Source organism: Barbatula barbatula (genome assembly GCF_947034865.1).
Source record: "Barbatula barbatula genome assembly, chromosome: 2".
NCBI lineage: Eukaryota > Metazoa > Chordata > Actinopteri > Cypriniformes > Nemacheilidae > Barbatula > Barbatula barbatula.
In genome coordinates, this window is record NC_136767.1 from 1,569,415 (window position 1) to 1,590,586 (window position 21,172).

The 21,172-nt window shown below is 40.3% G+C and overlaps 4 protein-coding genes across 11 annotated transcripts; 3 read left to right on the plus strand and 1 right to left on the minus strand.

Annotated features, from left to right (window-relative positions):
- The first annotated feature begins 624 nt into the window (after positions 1 to 624).
- On the plus strand, positions 625 to 4,471 carry plpp7a (phospholipid phosphatase 7a (inactive)). The gene is made up of 2 exons (XM_079473704.1): positions 625 to 1,332; positions 2,863 to 4,471. The coding sequence occupies exons 1-2, from the start codon at positions 867 to 869 to the stop codon at positions 3,249 to 3,251; spliced, it is 855 nt and encodes a 284-aa protein (XP_079329830.1). The 5' UTR covers positions 625 to 866; the 3' UTR covers positions 3,252 to 4,471.
- Positions 4,472 to 7,154: 2,683 nt separating this feature from the next.
- edf1 (endothelial differentiation-related factor 1) lies at positions 7,155 to 8,800 on the plus strand. The gene is made up of 5 exons (XM_079451336.1): positions 7,155 to 7,584; positions 7,869 to 7,920; positions 8,004 to 8,164; positions 8,243 to 8,336; positions 8,498 to 8,800. Exons 1-5 carry the CDS (start codon positions 7,510 to 7,512, stop codon positions 8,557 to 8,559), a joined length of 444 nt encoding a protein of 147 aa, XP_079307462.1. The 5' UTR covers positions 7,155 to 7,509; the 3' UTR covers positions 8,560 to 8,800.
- Positions 8,801 to 9,092: 292 nt separating this feature from the next.
- brd3os (BRD3 opposite strand) lies at positions 9,093 to 9,604 on the plus strand. The gene has a single exon (XM_079451337.1). It carries the CDS (start codon positions 9,214 to 9,216, stop codon positions 9,469 to 9,471), a length of 258 nt encoding a protein of 85 aa, XP_079307463.1. The 5' UTR covers positions 9,093 to 9,213; the 3' UTR covers positions 9,472 to 9,604.
- Positions 9,605 to 9,630: 26 nt separating this feature from the next.
- On the minus strand, positions 9,631 to 20,645 carry brd3b (bromodomain containing 3b). Of its 8 annotated transcripts, none has more exons than XM_079451328.1 (13): positions 20,527 to 20,645; positions 18,889 to 19,220; positions 18,647 to 18,784; positions 18,183 to 18,327; positions 17,901 to 18,079; positions 17,122 to 17,493; positions 16,730 to 16,858; positions 15,839 to 16,027; positions 15,144 to 15,209; positions 14,233 to 14,462; positions 13,451 to 13,740; positions 12,898 to 13,023; positions 9,631 to 11,824 (listed from the first exon to the last, which is right to left on the minus strand). In XM_079451328.1, the coding sequence occupies exons 2-13, from the start codon at positions 19,087 to 19,089 to the stop codon at positions 11,703 to 11,705; spliced, it is 2,187 nt and encodes a 728-aa protein (XP_079307454.1). In that variant the 5' UTR covers positions 19,090 to 19,220; positions 20,527 to 20,645; the 3' UTR covers positions 9,631 to 11,702. The 8 variants fall into 8 exon arrangements, with proteins under 8 accessions (XP_079307454.1, XP_079307455.1, XP_079307458.1 ...); XM_079451329.1 differs by lacking the exon at positions 20,527 to 20,645 and adding an exon at positions 19,713 to 20,204; XM_079451330.1 differs by having other exon boundaries at positions 9,633 to 11,824; positions 17,122 to 17,490; positions 20,527 to 20,637.
- Between the last annotated feature and the right edge of the window lie 527 nt (positions 20,646 to 21,172).

Sequence of the window (21,172 nt, forward strand, 5' to 3'; positions counted from 1 at the left end):
GTCTGTCTGTCCCTTTCTTTCTCTCTCTCTCTCTCTCTCTCTCTCTCTCTCTCTCTCTCTCTCTGTCTGTCTACCTGTCCCTTTCTTTCTCTCTCTCTCTCTCTCTCTCTCTCTCTCTCTCTCTCTCTCTCTCTCTCTCTCTCTCTCTCTCTCTCTTTCTCTCTCTTTCCCTCTCTCTCTCTCTCTTTCCCTCTCTCTCTCTCTCTCTCTCTCTCTCTCTCTCGCTCTCTCTCTCTATCTATCATCTATCTATCTGTCTGTCTGTCTGTCCGTCCGTACGTCCGTCCATCCATCCATCCATCCATCCATCCATCCATCCATCCATCATATAATATTTATTATAATTATATATAGGGCTATATTATAATATTTATTACAATATTATCTATCTATCTATCTATCTATCTATCTATCTGTCTGTCTGTCTGTCTGTCTGTCTGTCTGTCTGTCTGTCTGTCTGTCTGTCTGTCTGTCTGTCTGTCTGTCTGTCTGTCTGTCTGTCTATCTGTTTGTCTGTCTCTATGTCTGTCTGTCTGTCTATTTGTCTATCTGTCTGTCCGTCTGACCGTCTGACCGTCCGTCCGTCTGTCTTTTTATTGATTTGTTGATTTAAAAGCAGGCATTACTAAAGTTCAGTGTGGGTCGTTACGCTTGGTTTTAACAGTGCAGTGCGTGAAACGGACATGTTGTTGCGTCTCATGTGTCCAGGCGGCTGGTATGTCTATTTATAGTGTAACTGGAACAGAAGTCGCAACACTAAGAACAGAGCAAGACATGATCAGGGAATGGACTTGCTAGACTGACTCTCATTGTGACGAACGGGACACCAAAATACATTTAGACTGAAAGGTCCTGAGACGAGCAAGATGCCCGCGAACCAGACTAGATCCAGAGTGAGGGAGCGTAACAATGTGCTGCACAGACCGGAGTTCATGTCTCTGAATCAGCCTCTGAAGAGCGGAACCGCTGAAGCGCGCGGCACCGCGCGGAGGCCGTCGCAGAGAAACCAGCAGAGCCAGCCGAGCGAGACCGCGCAGAGCGAGTCTGCCGAAAACAATAAAGACAGAAAGGAGTTGCCAGAAGAAGACTGCATGCAGCTGAATCCCTCGTTCAAGGGAATTGCGATAAACTCTCTTCTGGCCATAGATATCTGCATGTCCAAGACGATCGGTGTATGCGCGCACACGACATCATCCTGGGGAAGCGTGCGCTCTATGGTGAAGCTGCTCGCGCTCACGGGACATGCCATCCCGTGGATTTTCGGTACAATTTTGTGTCTGACGAGAAGCAACACGTTGGCAGGTCAAGAGGTTTTGGTCAATTTGCTTCTAGGTGAGTTTTGACGCTTTTTGGGCACGATAGATAACGATGCTTGGTATCTGACTCTCAAAATGTGGGTCGCTATGTAAACATTACTATTTTGGTCTGACACATGCTACCGTGAGCAGGGGGCTGAAAGAAGAATCATTGAAGGAAACACAAAGAGAAGGAAAAACACAACATCACATTCAGCATCACACAATCAAGCTTATTTATATTCTAATATGATCAGATTTGTACATGTGTCTGAAATATGGACGCTTGTGATAGTAAAGATGTTAATAGGATTGGAGTGACAAAAGAATGTTACGATTGAGAAGTATCAGGGCTATTGAGGTTCAGTTGGTCAGTGATAAGCATTTGACATAAATTTGAGGTGAGTGCTCACAATATCATCACAGAGGGTCTGTTTTGAAATCCTTGAGGACACTGTTGGGTTTGTAGGCCAGTGGATAAGGGAATACAGACGGATGTGTGCGCTCATTGACAGTGACTAGTTCATTGCACACTGACATTTTTCAAGACATCTCTTAAATATTGTCACATAAAAATGGTTTTTAACTACTTTGATTTTCATTTCAGTCTACAGCTACAGCTGCGGGATAAAGAGATCATTCCAAATGTTGATTTATTTAGCATTTCAAGATGTAAAGTGGCCATTCCAGTCCAGTGTCTGTTGAATTCTAACAAAATCAAACCTCATGAGTGACATAAAGTGAAAGACTGACTGCATGAGAAGACACATTAAAACTGTCATCAAAAATGAAATACATAGAAATATTACTGTGGTATTGCTTAAGTGAATATTAACTTGTTTTCTTTGCCGAATTTGAGGTGTGAAAAAATACAGAGCATCTTTGATCTTTTTTTCACATAAAAGTTTTTCACAGTTTTCAGCAAATACATGCAAATAGAAACAATCTTTTTATCTGAAATTAGGGAGAAATATTGTTTGAAGTTCACACAATGATACAAATATGATAGTTTTACCTAATCATAATCATAACTGTAATTTATTTACTTTCACCTTGAGTTAAGGAAGGGATTACTTTTTTTATTATTTATTTGAATGCATTAAATAAGCCGTTCGTGTCTATCCTTGAATCGTTTTTAATCGAGGATATAGAAAGTGATGAATAATATGTATTCCAGAGTACGTAACTTACCCAACACTGCCTAAAACAGCGATGCCATATAAGAACCATTTTTGGTTCCACAAAGATCCATTCAGTCAAAGTTCTTTCTTCGCCGCGTTTTCTTACTTTTTATAATCTGAAGAACCTTTTTTGACATGAAAGGTTCTCCAGATGTTAAAGGTTCTTTTTGGATCCAAAACGCTCCTCTCTACCTTTTAAAGCACCTTTTTTTGTGTACCAATAAATAGTAAATTTAGAGTGAGTAAACATTGTATATTGTAGTAATGGTAGTAAACATGTTTATGTTTTAAAAGTGTTGGGTTTGTCCTTATTTGACTTAAAACATTTTTTGAGTTTATGCTAATAAAATGTGGATTTGCAAAGGTAAAATGTCATTGTTTTGTAGCTCTTCTACTGGATGTGATGACCGTAGCAGGCATGCAGAAGCTCGTGAAGCGCAAAGGACCCTGGGAAATGGCACCCAGTTTCCTTGACTACCTGGCCATGGACATCTATTCTTTTCCAGCAGCCCATGCGAGCCGAGCAGCCATGGTATCCAAATTCCTGTTGGCACACTTGGTGCTAGCAGTCCCACTGCGTATTTTGCTGGTGTTGTGGGCTGTGCTAGTCAGCATTTCCCGTGTGCTGCTGGGTCGCCATCATCTGTCGGATGTCGGATGCGGTTTTGCCTTGGGATTCCTCCATTACAGTTTAGTGGAGATGGTGTGGTTGTCCTCTAACACTTGCCAGACTCTTATTTCCATAGGAACATTCAATTGGAGCCCATTTTATTGACCATTGGATGTCACCTAAAGGATTTCCAGTGTCTTTGCGTCTTTCGTATATTAAGTGCCCTCCACCTATTAAAGTACATCAACAGCATTGTTATTTTTTAAACATTGCCCTAAACTGCACATAAGGCTGATTTGACTTTTTTATTTCTATTTCTGGCAAAGCAATATCAAGTTTATAGAAAAGCATCAAGTGTTTTTACTCCCAACATTGTCCAAATCAGTATGTGTGACAGATATAGATCGGCTGATGGATTTTATTGATCCCGGTCTGTGAACGAAACATCTGCTCAGGGACTTTCTCATGCAGCATAAATAGTCATGTCAGATTTCTATTTTCTAGTAATTGTTCGTCATTTGAATATTTACGATGCATTGGAAAACAATTGCTGACAGTGAAATGACTGTGGACTGTTTTACAAGAGATTATGGACAATTTGAGCCTTTTTGGACTGTATAGGTTGTCAGGTATATAAGTCCAGTTGTATTCATAACACATTACACATAATGTAGCAGATTTGTATTAATACAATTACTTCAGTATTTATACTGAACATTTCAAGCACATGTCTCACTTTTACTCTCAACAATTGGTTACTTATTTGTATGAAATTGTATGTTGTTTAATTCCAAATCTGCAGGCCCATTTGTGCAATTTTGTATGAATTCCACTGTAGTACAGGCCTTTCATAAAAACATGAATCCTGTAAATGATCCATGTGATGGATGATGACTGTAAACCAACAGTCTTGTACGGTTGTACAAATTAAAAAACGCATAAAACTATGTTGCACATCTAATGTTTTAATAAATGTATGCATTGGTGTAACTTAAAGGGATAGCTCACACAAAAAGAATCATTCTTTTATCATTTTCTCATCATGTCATTCAAAACTCGTATGATTTTCTTCAATCTGTGGATAAGATATTTTGAAGAACGTAACCACACAACACTGCACCCCATTGATTTCTATTGTGTGAACAAAAAACGAATTTGCGTTCCAGAAGAAAAGAATCACATTCCGGTTTTAAATGACATGAGGATGAATACACGATGAATGTTTATTCATGGCTGAACTATCCCGTTCATTTTACCTCTCATATATACAGTATGAGCATCTAGTTTTTTATCTCAAATGCTGTTCTATGATGTGTAAACATTTGTAGGTGAAAAAGGGGGTCGTGTCTGATGTGTTGAGACTAAACCCGCAAACTGATTGAGATTAGCAGCTGTCTGTGTCAGTCTCTGCTCCCCTTTTGCTTTTAGCAGTGATGTGTTGGTGCGTGACCCTGACTCAGCACTCTATAAATACCAGCAGGGGTCAGTCTCTGAGCCTATGTTCATTCTACTGACAATCGAACCCACTGCTTCTGTCAATAACCAGGTAAATACTGCAACTAGCAAAGAATAAAATTCACTCACTTTAAAACATATTACGAATACAGACAATACGAAGACGTTTTAATATACGTAGGCTAATTGACAACGTTCAGATATGTGTCTTTACACAACCTGTTCACTTCTAGTGGAAAATTCCTTTGTGGATTAGGCAAAATTCTTTGTAGGGTTTACAAAGGGTATTAAACTACTTTTTCAAGAGCACATGAACAGCCACATTTATATAATATAAACATCTAGTAATAAATAACTTCTATTAACAAAAAGGCCTAAAGCAATATACCGCAATACCTTAAAGAAATTGTTATTAAGAACAATACAATGATAATATACAGCAACATACCATTTAGGCTTTTTATTATTTTGTTATTCCACTTGATCCACTTGAGAGTGTATAAATAAATATTATAGAAAAACGATTTCATTGAAGTACCCTCAAGATTTCAGAGCTTGCTAACTGACAATCTACTTATATTTAAGAATTTTAAAGACATATTTATGTGTATAAAATATATTTTCCTCCCTAAAAAACATAAGGTAGATAATGTGATCTAACTAACTAAAGACTGACTTAAACTAAAGGGCAAAATTCAAGTTAATGATGACTTTAGAAACAGGCTATTGTAAACAGATAAACAGAACAGACTTTATTTTAACTGATCCTACAAGCAACATGTCTGTTTCCAGTGAAATCAGAGTTCAAGGCATTGGTCTCAAATCTCTTCCGTCAGCACCTGACTGATCAGTTCTGACTTCTATATATTCTCCATTCTTTCAAAAAAATCATTAGTTCTGTATTATGTGGGGCTATGTGAGACCATTTTTTTTAGCACTTTTGAATTTTGTTTTCCTTATGTTGATCCAATTGCTTCCATTGTTGACCTCATTTGTAAGTCGCTTTGGATAAAAGCATCTGCTAAATGTAAATCATCTGTCATGAATAATTTGTCTATGAAACATGTCTTTTAACTGTGTCACTTTATTCCATTGCAGCCAAAACCTTTCTCCAGCATGACTTACTCTATTTGAAGGACTCCACATAAAGAATGTTGTTCCTTTAAATATAAGCAATATGTAATGATTGTGAAACGGATGATTGCGCCTCTGGCTGAGCTTCAAAGAGCGACTGTCCCTAGTTCTAGAGGTTTTGATTGGTTCATCAGCCGAGACACACCTGTTGTTAGGTGCAGCTTCAAAGGCAATCAACAAATGATTTAAACGCGTGTTGCCACTAGGGGGCCCCCAAGCTTGCGGGCCCTATGCATTTGCGTAGTTAACACCGCTACTGAACATAAACAAACGTTACTGCGCATGCGCACTTTGTGACCCCAACTTAACTTCCGGTACACAGTCACAAACAAGAGAGTGCATGTAGATTATTTCTATGTAGAACATTTTTAAATAAAAATAGAAAAGAATGGGCATTATTATTTTATACAATTAAATGATGTTATTTGCAGGGTTTTGATGGTATCACTGTGGAAATATATAAACATGTTTGGCCTGAAATAAGGTGTTTGAAACATTAAAAGACGACAAAATGTAATTGTCTCCATCAAACATGATTTAATTATTTTAATTCCAAAGTCATGTAAGGATAAACTTCTATTAGTTAACTGGAGACCGATAACTCTTTTGTCCAATGATTACAAATTTATTTCTCATGTGTTTGCAAATACACTCAAAAAACGCATTGGTAAAATTGTTTGTGAAACTCAATGAGCATTTATTAAAGGGAGAATATTCACAATCATACCAGAATAGTACTTGCTCGATTATAAGTATTTGATTACCAAGTCCAATTGACTTCTATTTCTAGATTTTTCAAGGCTTTAGATATGCCTAAACATAATTTCATAAGGAATTTCATTGAAAGTCTTCAGAAATGAGGGTTTGGGTTTCATAAAGTAATTTCCATGTTTTAGAATTATATTTCTAGTAGCCTTTCCTTAAATTAATGTCCGTCACCCAGAATTGAAATAAAACGAGGACAAGGGTCAGTGGAATTGATGTCTATACTCATAAAAATTTTTTTATCGGTTCTAGATTTACATTTACTCATTTGGCAGATGCTTTTATACAAACGAATTACAAGTATGAGAGCATTTAAACATTTTGTCAACACGCTAAACAGTACCGTTAGTTTACAAGGCCATGCTACTTTGAGGATCAAAGCTGGAGATAGCAAAAGGAGAGAGAATGAACAACAATATTTTTCTTTTTAGACACAAGACGGATTGGTTAGTCAAATAAATGTGGAACAGATATATTTTGAGCTGTTTTATGAAACATATTCACATGTAAACCATCGTTTAATTTGTTTCTAAGTCATTTTAGGAAATTGCTGATTTGTCAGAAATAGCATTCATTATTTTAAGAAACCAAATAAAAAAAATATCTAAGTGTATGTGCCTCTCTCTATAATTCGTCATAAATTATTTAAGTCTATTATTGTTTGTTTGTATAAATTCCTGCACCTATAAGATGTAACATTTATTTTATTTATAGGATGTGCCCTTCGGCTATATTAATGCTGTTCCCTGTCTTGTATTGTACAGCTGAGCAATAAAAGCAGAAGGCGAACCAAAAGCTATAATGCATCCATACTACACTTGTTTTATCGATTATTCTTTTGTATTAGTGTACATAAAATAACGTTATTCTTTCTATTATTTATGTTGAATAACCCACATCAAACGCGTGGAGAGGGGCTCGCTTGTTGATATCCGTGCAGTCCGTGACGCATTTTCCGTGTTTCCGGTTTCGCCACTAGCATACGCAGGGTTCAGCCTCGATAACTTCAACGTCCCGTTGTCGCTATAAAGCAAATACATTTGCTAAAATCCTACAAAATCCCCGAAACATGGCAGAGAGCGACTGGGACACAGTGACTGTTTTGAGAAAGAAAGGCTCGGCAGCGCAGTCAAAGTCGAAACAGGTATCTCGTAGCCATCTGCTAAAGAGTTCGCTGACGTTAGTTAACATATGACAAACAAATGTGTGCTGTGGGATTTCTTTCGAGTACTTGGACTTCGTACAATGCGCGAATATATTTAATCTAATCTAAAGAAATGTGACCCCGACGACAAATGCATGAAGAATTTGACGATGTTTAGGTCAGTCGGTTTACGAAACGTGGTGGGAGCCATAACAAGGCTGTGTCACATTAACGGTAGTTGGATGTATTGTAGGGTTTTATTGACATAATATCATTTCTTTCAGGCTATAACTGCTGCTCAGAGAAAGGGAGAGGAGGTGGAAACTTCTAAGAAATGTAAGAAAATATATATTTCACTCACTTTATAATTCTACATATATGATGTTTCCCAAAATGCAATAATCAAATAATCTGTCAAGGGGCTGCTGGGCAAAATAAACAACATGTTGTAACTAAGAACACGGCAAAGCTGGACAGAGAGACAGAGGAGCTCAGCCACCAGAGAGTTCCTCTCGAAGTGGGTAAGGTTATCCAGCAAGGCCGGCAAAATAAGGGCCTCACCCAGAAAGATCTGGCAACAGTGAGTACTATGCAAACCCTTTCTGTGTGTTTTTTTAAGACTGTGGTTGGTACAAGTCTGCGTTTGTTTTCTTCCCAGAAAATTAACGAGAAGCCACAAATCATAGCGGAGTATGAGGCCGGAAAGGCCATCCCCAATAACCAAATAATGGGGAAGATTGAGCGAGCAATTGGTGAGATTTTAGCTACAACGGATTACATCACACATGCTTTCTGTCTAAAAACAAATAAGAGACATTTTTCATTGTTTGTTCTGCGGTCCTATTCGAGCGTTATTACATGCCTGTCTTTCCAAGCCTGGTCGTTTCCTAATAAACCATCTGTTTTATTGTAGGCCTCAAGTTGCGTGGAAGAGAAATTGGACAGCCCCTTGATGCCGTCCCTATTAAGAAATGAGTAAAAAATCCTCGAAAATCCACCATTCACTGAAACAACACGATAGTTTAAGGAATATTTACAGTCAGTCTTTCAGTCAACAGCTGCATTATTTCTTATTTTCAATGGTGGAACAGGCACAGTCACATTGCCGTATGCACGAGAGGCGTATTATCTAACGTTATATGTCAGATGGACACTTTTGTTAATTTTTTTTTAACTTGCTCGCTACTCCGAAATAAAACTTGATTTCTATATCTGGCTATCTTGTCTCCATTGATGTGTCATGCACGCAGTGTTGTTTCTAGTAGAGATTATCAGACGCTGTTTGGGGAAAACACATCTGCACTCGGAACCATTAAACAGTTCGTAGTTCCAGACGGATGTATATTCCGGACGGATGTCCGCCGCAGCAGTTGTTGTTGTTTCATTCAACGAGCCGCTTTTCTCTCAAAACAAATCTGCATTAGATAACACCGAAGAGCAAGATCAACAATGTGCCACTAATTCAACACGTGGTTATCGCCAACATCACAAAACCTTGCCAACAAACTGCAGAGAGGATTATCGTCGAGCGTTTCCAACCACGAAAGTGTCTGTGTTCTGCGGTGAGACATCTTTTGAGATGCTCGGCCTCTTCAGAAATACGAGACCGTTCGCATCGGTTCACTCGTAATGTCCGAACGCTGTCCTTTAGCGGAGAAGGCGATGTCGGAGGGATACGCTCGTCTCCGGTTCAAAGACGCATCGCTGCTTATCTGGCAGCAGCAACAGATGGAGCTCGAGAAAGCGCCGCCGAGCAGCTACCTGAGCCGCAGTAAGAGCTCGCGGTACAGCCGGTACGGCAACCAGGCTGTGGTGATACGAGACGCATCCAAAGTCCAAGAATCTGACAGCAGCAGCGGACAATCCAGAATATGTTCTGTTATGTGACTGTGTTATCTTGCTATTGTCTATTTAAACTGCGTCATTAAGATTATACAGTATTTGGGCATTCCCGTGGTGAGCAGGTGACATTCATTGTTGCACATTTTAAGACCGCAGTTGCACTTCAACCTACTTTTAAAAGAAGCAATAGTAAAAGACACCGCTGTGGGTTTTTGTGGTTTATTTACGAAAAACGAAGGGGCTCAGTGTCCAAATCTCAGCTTAGCTTATACATCAGGCATCACCATGTAAGTCTGTCCCAAAACAACTTGAACTCAATATGTGTAGCGCTTGCCATTTTAAAATTAGACTCGAATGACATTTGCATGTTATAAACTGCTCCAAAAAGTTTAAGAAATATACTGTTAATCGGCATGCAATACACAAATGTGTCTCTCTCATAAAAAAGAACTAAAATATTTAGACCCGAGACAGAGTTGAGGAATAAGTAGTGAATATACATTTATCTGTAATTATATATCCTATGCATTTCTTAAATCTCTATTATTTTCTCTGCCTCGAGAATCCCAGTTGTCAAGCTCTGCTGGAGGAATCGAGTAAGATGAGCGGTCACAGAAATGATTTTAGAAACAACATACAGTACAAGGAAAGGCTGAGCAATACAATGATGAACGAAAAGCAAAACATAACTAAACTACATGTAAGAAACCCGTCAAGTCACTTTACATGGTGGTTTTGACGTGTACACATTGGTTTCAACTTGATTTGTTATACCAGAAGCATTTACCTACACTGTGCCATGTTACATTAAGGCAAAAAGAACACATCCGATGATTTTAAGGGGTTGGTAATTGAGTTCTGTACTGTAAATGAAATAAGTCCTTGCCAAAAACCACAGTGCAAGAGTGGTAAAAAAAGGAAAAGTAAACTTTAGTACATTCATATTTTATAAAGATTATCAGTCATGGCCCATTCCAAATAAACTATCCCGTATACATGTGTTTAGGTACCATTGAAAGCATTCAATACAGCATTTTTCGCCCCAACAATGAAAAATAAAGCCATTACTAAAACTGAGAACATTAGTTGTAATACTTTCAACTAATAACTACACATCCTTCTGAATAGAAATCTAGCACTGCTGATTGAGGTCTCCGCAGAGAAAACTGTCCAACTCTTTCTTAAGACTCCTTGAAGTGGCTACTTGTCCAAGCTATTTTTCTTTATTTCTCCAGAAATTACTTTTAAGAAGAAATGTGCATTTTGTCATTATTTTGACCACCTCTAAGTGTCCTCGGTCACTCTTAAACACCTCCATAACATAATGAACTTCAAACACAACTTGATTGTCCTATGAGTGGACTTGGTAAAGAAGAAGAGAAACACTCGGGGGCACCTACATATCAATAGTAAAAAAATACAGAAAACCAACCAAATATAAAACAAACAAGTGTATGATATAGATAAGAACGAACAAATGAACAAAACTTCTACAAGAAATACTGAGCACCAGAAGAGAAAGTGTAGAGTGTCGAAAATTACGGCGAGCGATGCATAAGCCTCTTTTAAAATGGTTTAATATTGATACTGACACCTGGGTTGGCAGACACTGCATTGAGTACTGGTTAGACAATTCTTATATTTAAACTGTCAAGAAAACATTTGTGTAAAGACAGCATGTCGGAAACACGCCTGACTGTGCCTTTCTGAAAACAAAAATAAATAGTTCCTTTTAAAAATAGTAACAACGTAGAGTATTATAGTCAGTATAATAATTGTGGAATGAGTTGAATAGTCATGCTAACATGACAGAACCAGAGCAGGAAAGTTGATCGTTTTTGTTCCTTCCTTCAGGTAAACGCGGCCTGGCATTTGTCAGTTTTCCACTAAAGTACGTTTTCAATATGGATCTAACCGAGCAGAAACTGAACGAAAACCAGAAAGAAAACAAACAGCTGACACACACACAACCGTTTTACCTCCACGACTTACATATTTTCAAAAAAATATCTTTTTTTTTGCCTTTTCTCCTCTGGTGATACCAGGCGTTTCCCTTTGAGGGTTAGCGAAATAACCTTAAAACTGCCTGAACTATTCCCAAACTCCACTCAGTCTGAGCCGAGAGCATTTCTACAAACTATTGTAAAATATCCTCTGCCATCGGTAATGCTTCTAGCTCTTTAGAAAACGGACCTTCAGAGAGATACTATCATGACAACACACACTACTCTTTAGAAAATAGAGGAGGCTGAAGTATGTGACGCGCTGATCTCAGGTCAGTCCGAGTCACTGCTCTCGGAGCTGGAGCCGCTGGAGCTGCTGCTGCCCGAATCGGAGGAACTGCTGCTGCCACTCAGCCGAGATGGCCCGCCCCCCTGCGCTGACCCCGCCTTCTCTGCTGGGAACAGGAAATAAAAGCGATTAACTAGGTTTGATGTGCACGAGGTAAATGTAATAAACTTGTGTGACATGTATTTTTTGGTATAGATTTTGAGCAGTCCCCACACCTGATGTTGTGTATTATGGCAAAGACATGCACATAGAAAGCAAAGAACTGATCTTGAAAGGACAGAATATATTATGTGCCCACCAAAGCAGCTCATATCAAATCAGGTTGGTTAGTTACAGCGCAAACACACGTACAGTACGTCACTTGTTAGCTTTTCTTGCATGTTTAACATGTCAAACCTTGTCTGATTCCTATTCAACGTATAAATGGCATTATGTACAGGGTCCAAAATTAAATGTTTTAATGTTGAGAACATTAACAATCATAAGGTGTGTTTACACAGCACGTTTTTTGCATGTTCACTTACACGAGAACGTTTTTGCACATCACGTTTCGTAGTTCTGTATCAGAATGCGTATGTGCGTACGCTTGTAGTGGTACTTGACAAAGTGACATCGCCATCTACTGGCCAGGTTGTTCGAATTTCAGGCCTAAAACCGCAGAAAATGCGTTTTCCCGGCATCTCCTGTTGCTAAGCAAACATAGGCCGCCATTAAGAAAAGGAGGATATATTGATTAAATATACTGAAAATCTGTGTCTCCATCTTCACTGAGCTAGTTGATAGGCTGGTTTGTCACGTGACCTGCAACACGCTTGCAGCATCCTGAAGTAGAAATATTTTCATCTTGATGCAACGCTGACGTGGATAGAAAAAGACAATGTTGTCGTCTGCACGCTTTACGTTAAAAACAATGCTAAGGGACAACTTTTCTGTGTTTTTTGACAACAATACTGTATTTTACATGTTCATTTTGGACCCTGATTACATACGAAAGGCAGACACGAAAACCTTCGATCGTTTTAATCGACTAGTGAAGCACAAAACCAAGCTACCTACCGATTCGCAGAAACGTCTGTAAAAATAAACCTCTATCCTTATTTACTTGTCCTGCCCTCCAAAAGCCAGTTAAGCTGTTTCGGGCACCTGTTTGCTCACATCTGCACACTACCACACAGGTACCTTTTTTGGGTGGTTTCTTGTTGTTGTTGAGTTGTCCACTCACGTCCTGTAGCCTCTTTTCTAACTCTTTCTTCTTTTCCTGAACCAGTTCCTCTTTAGACTTGGCACTCTTTTTCCCAGTGCCCGCTGCAGGAGACACACAGCGGCGACCGGTGAGTAACGGCTCGTAGCTCACCGCCGTGGCAACAAGCAGCAAAAAGCACTCTACTACACTAAGATCATGTCTACGTTATCGGTACGGGCGTTTACGATAATAACAAGTGCACAGCATGACATCTGGGGTCCCTTTAACTCGTCGTAATGAAAATGAATCTTTACTTGAAGATTTTAGTACCCCGGAAATGTAAGATAAACCACCAAAAAAAAAATCATGCAACAGTGGAGAAGGTGAGTGCTCCCAGCTCAAAAGAAGGAAATAGCACAGCCCATTTCAGCTTTTAGAGCGACCAGGCAAGAGAAGAGAGCTGCTTTTTTATGAAACACGGACGTCAGCCTAGACTAGAGCATCATTAACTATCTCACATCTGCGGTGAGGGAAAAGCTGGGCACTTACGTAACGGTTTGCGTTGCTTTTTCTGTAAACAGGACTTGACGTATCGCTCAAGCTCCCGCAACGTGGAGGGCTTGAGCGTTTCAAAGTCGATCTCGATCTCGTCCGGGTTTGAGTCTCGAAGCGATGGCTCCCGTGACTGGATGATGTGGACCACGCGGCCCAGTTTCTCACCCGGCAACCGGTTGATGTCCAAGCTGAGCTGCCGCTTTTCGTCATAAGACATGGGGAGAGACTCCTCTTCATCGGACTCGTAGTTCGTCGCGCCAGGTTTGCCTCCCTTTTTCGGTTGCCTGTGGAATGCAGTTGTGATTTGCAGAAAGAATTCTTAACCCAAGTTTTCAACACAAACTGAACCGGTAGGTTGAGACTAGAAAGCCACTGGTAAATGAGTCACGGAAATAGAGATGCACGAAAGTATCGGTAACCGATATTTACCAATTTGCTGATGTTTTACGTCAACTAAAACTCCAAAACAGTGATTATTTTAATCAAATATCAGTATCGGCCAATATTTAAAAAAGTGAAATTTTTGAACATAAAACATGCTGAATGTAAATAACTAATGGTCAATAAATATATTGTCCAGGCTAAGAAATAGAATAGTTACATTTTTGTTTTAGCTCACTCGCCCTCATTAGATAATAGAAAGTAAAATACACAATTATCTTGTAAATCTGCATTATATCTGCAAACTGTCAGCAAACGGCAAACCACTATAAACAGAAGAAAACGTTTACACATGTCAATGTAACGCTAACAGAAGGAAAGAACATCGTGCTAACCTCGTGGTAGACGTGCTGTTGGGTTTTCGTGTCGAGGTCTTTTTTGGCGGCGCTTGTTTATTCGGCTGCGAGACCTTGGCCTTTTTGTCATCTTCTGCTTTGACTTTGTTTTTGTCTTTCTCTTTCTCCTTCTCTTTGTCTTTCTTCTTCTTTTCTTTTTCCTTCTTTTTCTTTGGTTTGCTCACAGGACCCTGTGACAGAGCGGCTAGCTGTTCATGAACAGCCTTCAGCTGAGGAGGAAGGTGGAGGGTATGGTTAGCAAGCGGGGGGGGGTGGGGCATGCTGCATCCACGCTGAAGTCAAACAAACTAGGATCTCGGCTGTGCGGGGGCAGATGATGGGACTGGTGATGAAGGGGACGGTTTTTAAGGATAATGAATGACATATTTCACGTACGACTATCTCCTGTTGTTTGTAAAATTGCCCCCCCTCCAGAAAATTACTTATTTAGAAAATATTCCCTGTACACATTTCTTTGAGAAGCACAACCGTTACATTTCTAAAGCAGTGTTAATGTCCAAATATTGAAATGCACATGAATGTATTGATCTTTAGCTATCTAAGATGATCTTAAAGACGATAACGTTCACTGACGGTTTTCATTTATCTGCCCACATGTATCCACGTTAAACCCCCTTTTAAAAGATTTGAAAGCACTGGAGACCACGTCCCAGCAAACAATTATGATTCTCATTGATAAACATGCTAATCAATGTCATTCACACAGCAGAGAGGGAAACAAAGCCAAAAGACAAAGCCGAGTGACAAAGCAAGCTCACTTGAGGGAGATGCCCAGCTTGATTACACCCCATTAAAGCACCACCTTAACCCTCTACCGCTCGCTTGACAAGAGGCTACGAAAATGAAGGAGTTAGTGGGGTGGGGGACCGGGAAGTAAAAATATAATTCACCTGAAAACGTTTGGGACACCCGTTTTTTGTCCCCGCCCTGTTACCATTGGGGTGCTCCGTAGTTTGCTGGTAAAAAAGCCAAAGTAAAATCAGGGGACAAAAGAATCATTCTCAAAAGTGTAACATCAGACTAGGCCACGATGACTACAATCAATAAGACACGCTTAAATGGATAGTTCACCCAAAAGTGATCCTTTTCTAATTCTTTGGTCACCTTCATGTCATTCGAAATCACAAAAGAAGATATATTGAGAAATGTCTCAGTGGTTTTGTGTTCATACAATGGAGGTCCATGGGGGTCAGCGTTGTCTGGTTACCAGCGTTCTTCAAAATATCTTCTTTTGTGTTCTGCCGAAGAAAGTCATCCAGATTTGCAATGACATGAGGGGGAGTAAACAATGAAAGAATTTTCATTTTTAGGAGAACTATCCCTTTAAGAAGTAACCAACTTCTGTTTTACAGCGTGCACCAAGATGCCAACACAAACTGCAGAGGCGGTAGAGGGTTAAACTTAACATCCAGGGTGAAAACGGGCAGTTACACAGAGCTTGTCTCCAAAATATGAAGAAACAGGACTAAAAATGATTGAGCCAGATTAAAGAGGTGGTGAATGTGAGGGGCGAGTGGGTGTGGCCTCTCCACCCTTGGTTTGGATCTTGGTCCTCAGGGGTGACACCCACCTTTCTGTCACTCACCTGTTCCTGAAGTTCGGCCAATCTGGTGGCCCGTTCCTCCTCGGAGTCCGAGCTTGAGCTGGAGGAGTCCGCGCTGCTCTCGCTGCTGCCCGTGCTTTTGCTCACCACCGCCGTGGCCGACACCGCGCTCGGGGACGACGGTTCCGCAGGCTCGTCGGGCATCTTGGCGAACTTCATCTCGAACACATCCTGCGGGGCAGAGCAAATGAAATGAGGTCTCTAGTTCCATGAGAATGTGTCCAAGCAAAACAATCCTCGTGTTAAACGATTGTACCTTTGTTTTTTTCGTAAAATAACTGATATAATGGTTTTGTTTATGGAATGTGACAGCTGTTTATTGCAAATGGTCAATATAATTATAATGTTTATTCTTTTTGGAAAATACGGAAAAAAAAAGAGAAGTATATGTCAACTGTACCAAATGATAGACCACTGACTTTGTTATGATTCTCTAACCCAATATTACAGGTGTCAAGACATCTTCGCTGTTAAAAACAATCCTTAATATTAGGGATGTAACAGTATCAAACCTCACTGTACGATAATACCTCCGTATAAAGTGCAAGGCACAATATTTTTTATCCTCTTATCATAACTGTTGATTAGAAGTACGAGTTATAATAATTGCACCAGATGGATCTTGCCAAATGTAACATCTATTATTTTTTCGTACATTCTCTATATTAGGCCCGGAAGACCAATCGTTTCATACAGTCATGTGACCACGATAATATTGAGACAATTTTGCTACTGCGATAACACGATATGTACATATCTTAAATCATATGTAAATATCTTTACATCCCAACTTGATATATTAGATTTTATATACACGATTTTGATTTCATTGTGTTTTCCTCTATTGTTACATCAATAAAAAAGAAATCACACCTGTAGTTTTCTTGCCATGGCGACGACCTCATGATCAGGCGGGTTGTACTTGTAACAATTTGAGAACATTAACCGAACGTCTGCTGCGAAAAATTGGGCGTCTGGGTATTCCCGACCGTCCATCTTTTTCTGGAACGGAGGCAAAGTATGAAATTCAGTTTAGTTAAAAAAAATGTACAACCTCAAATTATTTCCCAGCACTAAATGGATGACAGCTGTACGATGGACAACAATCCTCATTATGGCTTATTAACATTAAACAGAACTAACAAATACTGCCAAAATTTTAGTGAGTTATGAAATGTAAAAAAACACTTTTACAACAAGTGTTACCATTGATACTAGCACAGAAAAAAGTTCATTGTTATTTCGAAATAAATATCAGGTCGTACTTTGACCGTGCTGAGGTCCATCGGCTGCTTGATGATTTCATGATAGTCATGCAGCTCAAGGGCCTCGGCATCTACGGGTTTATAGAAGGGCCACGCGTACGCCGCGTGCTTCTTGGAGAGCATCTCTTTGAGGATAGTGTCACAGTATTTCAGATGGTCGTTGAGCTTGCTTTTCTTGTTGCCCTGCTGTAGGACGTCTCCATCTTCCAGGTCTTTTTTGGGAGGTTTGATGGGTCGGCCCGTGCTCTCTCGTCTGGAAATGACTTTACTGTGTTTGGACTCCAGCTCTGCGGTGGGCGACTCGCTTCTACTGGCGGTGATCACGCAGGTTGTGGGCGTGGTAGTGTCCGCTTTCCGTTTCACCCCTTTCTTCTGAGGAAATTTTGATTTATGAATGTGTGTTAAAACAAACACCACTTAAACAGGTACGTGTAAAGACAATTTGTTATCATTTATTTAGCCATGTGTGGTTCAAAACCTGTATATGACTCTTTCTTCTGTGGAACACAATGGAAGTCAATGGGTTCCAATGTTGTTTGGTTACCAACATTCTTTAAAATATTTTCATACAGGTTTGAAATGACATTAAGGTGAGTACATGAAAGAAGAACTAACCGGTCAAACAAACTAGTTGACCTTCCTGACTCATCTTTAAACTTAAAGGGCAAGGCACACATTTTATATTTCATAACTTAATAATAACATCAGCAACAGACGACGACCATCACAAGAATAAAAAAAAACTAGAGTGGACTGTCCTATATTTCTGCTGGTCTTACTTTGACGACAGGCTGCGCAGTTGGCATCATGGCTGCGGCAGGGGGCACCGCCTGCACGTTGGAGGTGATGGTCGAGACCGGAGTGGCAGCTATTACGGGAGTCTGAGCCAGCTGAGGGGGGGAACTCGGGCATGATGATGATGGAGAGCCTGGAGTCAGTGCTATTGATTGTTGGTTTTCTGTTTGGATGTTAAAATGACAAGTTCAGATGGAAACTCTCCAGAAAAAAACAGCCTGTCATTGTTACCTCCAAAGGTTTATCCGTGACGTCCAACTAGTTACCTGAAGCAGAAGGTGGCCCGGGTTTCCGTGCTTTACCCTTCGGCGGCGGGGGTAAAAGTTCCACCTCTTCCTGGGGCATCTGAGCTACCTTCTGAAGGAAAATCTTTTCTAAAGCTTGAGCCATCAGAACAATGTCATCCGTGGGCTGGGATGTAAGCAGAACATGATTCAACAACAAAATAGACATATTTCTGTTAAACATTAAAAGGGCCACGGATCTCGGAAATACTTGATTCTGATTGGTCAACTGCATCATTGTGTGGCCTCCAAACGATTTACTTGCCCCTAGCAACTACACTTTGCTTGAAATCGTATGCAACACAAGGACCAAACGCAACATCAGTCTCAACTGAAAAATGGATGTCTTTTATTTACTTTTACACTAGGTAGCCACGCATCAAAAAGCTATAATAAATCGTTTTAGGATATCACAACACCCCAGTTTATACTTCTGATTATTTTACCTTGTTGTAGATGTAACAGTTTGTGAACATGGTGTTAAAGTCCTGCATGCATTCACCGGCAGTCCAATAGTAATTATTCTCAAGTCGCTTCTTTATGGTTCCCATGTCCATTGGATTCTTGATAACCTTATGGTAGTCCTACAATATAAAGCCAATATATAAGAAAATGTGTAACCGACATGTCAAGGCAAAAACAAAGAATCCACTTCAAATTTCCAAAGATGGGAACCAATGCAACCTACCGGCAGACTTAATTTGATGGCATCCACAGGTGTGTAAAAGGGCCAGGCGAATTGATGTTTCCAAAGAGTCTTCACCACCACATTCTGCATGTACTGTAGTTGGTTTGTTTTCCGTCCCGGCTTGCTGGGGTTCGTGAACTCGGGTGGGGGAGGGTTCACGATAGGGGGGGGCACCTGGGCAGGGGACGTGACCATAGACATACTGGCCAGTTGAAGGGAACAAGTCGCTTGAATGACGCCTGTACGTCTATAACCTCAGTTACAATGATCCTCTTGCTCCTTAGTCCCACCTTGACACACGCATCCCATCTCAGGACCTGAGTGTCAGCACTCTGCGAGTAAACACGAGGAAATCAAGTGTTCAAAATAAAGGTATGAAAACCGTGCATAAATACAGCAGATTATTTAGCAGCAGCATATAAAATACCAGCCGCTTGAACCACAAGGCCAATTTACACCCTCCCGAAAATGAGCCATGGTTTCAAACAGTAAACATAACTGAACTAAGGCATTTATAGTAAAACCACAGAGACAGTTGTCTCACTATAGTCTCCATATGTGTAAATATATAAAAACCACAAAATGTGCATAGTTCCTATGGTAATACAAAAAAAACATTAAATGAAATAAAATGAAATGTTCATTTTACAATTGCACACACGTATTTAACATTACATCTGATAGACCCCTGTGTGCCTGTTCTTGTTTTCTGCACAATGACAAAGTTGAATGTAATATAATCCTAAAACAGCTTTTGCGGTAATAAATAATAATATTGGTATCGTGTGCGCAACTTTTAATCTCAGAAATCATTTTCCAATTACTTTGCATTTTTCTCAACCAAATGCTCGACGGGCATCGCCGCCAGCAAACCCGCAAAAAGTGTGAAGTACAATGTTTTGACGGGCTTTTCACAGGCACTTTCTTTCCAATGGCTCTGAAAACCAACGGGGAAAATCTGTAAACGTCCACCTTAATCGACCCCAGTATGTTTTACTCCGTTTTGACCGAGAACGCGTACTCCAAAGCCCCAGCTGCCAAAGGGAGTCCGTTTAAAAACGGCAAGTTTACTCGGAATTCAACAAAACCTCCTAAACATTAGCCGCGATTCGCGCGCCTTTAAATGCCGCTCGAACCGTAAACTTCACTGAAAACAAATCATTTCGCGATCGCGAGTTCAAGTTACAGCATCAGACGTGAGTATTTAAGTTCTTTAAAAGATGGCGGGCACGGGAGAGACAGGGCATCGAGTGAGGAATGCCGAGGATCGAGCCCCACCATGTCTTTAACACAACCATTGTGTGTGCATGCCGTCCAGCCAGCTAGCTACCGGGCGAGCTAATTTGAAAGCATCCCATAATGTACCCACATTGTTTTTGACGCTTGATACGACCGGAAAAACCAACACGGACGATGAAAGCAAGCGCTACATTCGGGGTTCGAAACGGCTGCGCTTGAAAGAAGGTTTCGTTACATTGTTGCAAAGCGCCGCTCATCGGCTCCACACTGACAGAGGAGATCCTAGCAGCCACATTCAGCTGTGTTTGCCCCAAAAAGAACCGATATGCATCGCATAAACTGAATTTAAACTCCAATCGGAACGTGCTAATCGTAAATACGTATGTTATACTTTATTACTTTCACTCCAAGCGGCTCCGGTGACGTTTTCCTTGCAGATTTTCGGGTAGCTTTTATTGCGAAGAAGCATAATAGATGGCTGGGGTCGACACTGGTTGGGTAGTGTTGTGCGCATGCGCGCTGCGTCGCACGGTATTGTGGTTGTTGTTGTTGTTGTTGTGTAAATGAATAACTGTGGCCGTGATCGACACCGAATAATATTACACGTTCAACCGATTTTAGATCGGTTCTGCGAGGCGCGAAGAGACGACGTGACTTGAAATATGGTTAGTTTTGTGCACTTTTGTTTGTAGAAAACAGAGTCGCCACCGCTGTTTATTGATAGAAGAAAATACATAGAATTTGAGGATGGCATCATAAACACTCCAAGCTGTCATTAAAGGCGGCGCATGCGCGGTGATATGCCTGTAATTTACATAAACGTGATTATTATCTCTCTTACTAGTACGATCTTGCGCCCAAATGTTAATTATTTTTATTCCGGGTCACTTTAGTCTGGATTTAAATACCCCAGGTTTTGGATCAGGTAATTGTGCCAACGAATCCTCTCCCTGAATTAAAAACGTTTCCAGATTACCAGTGCTTGAAATGGGACAACGTATCAAGGGTAGTAATAGAAAAAAGTAAGCATGCACTTTGTTTTGAA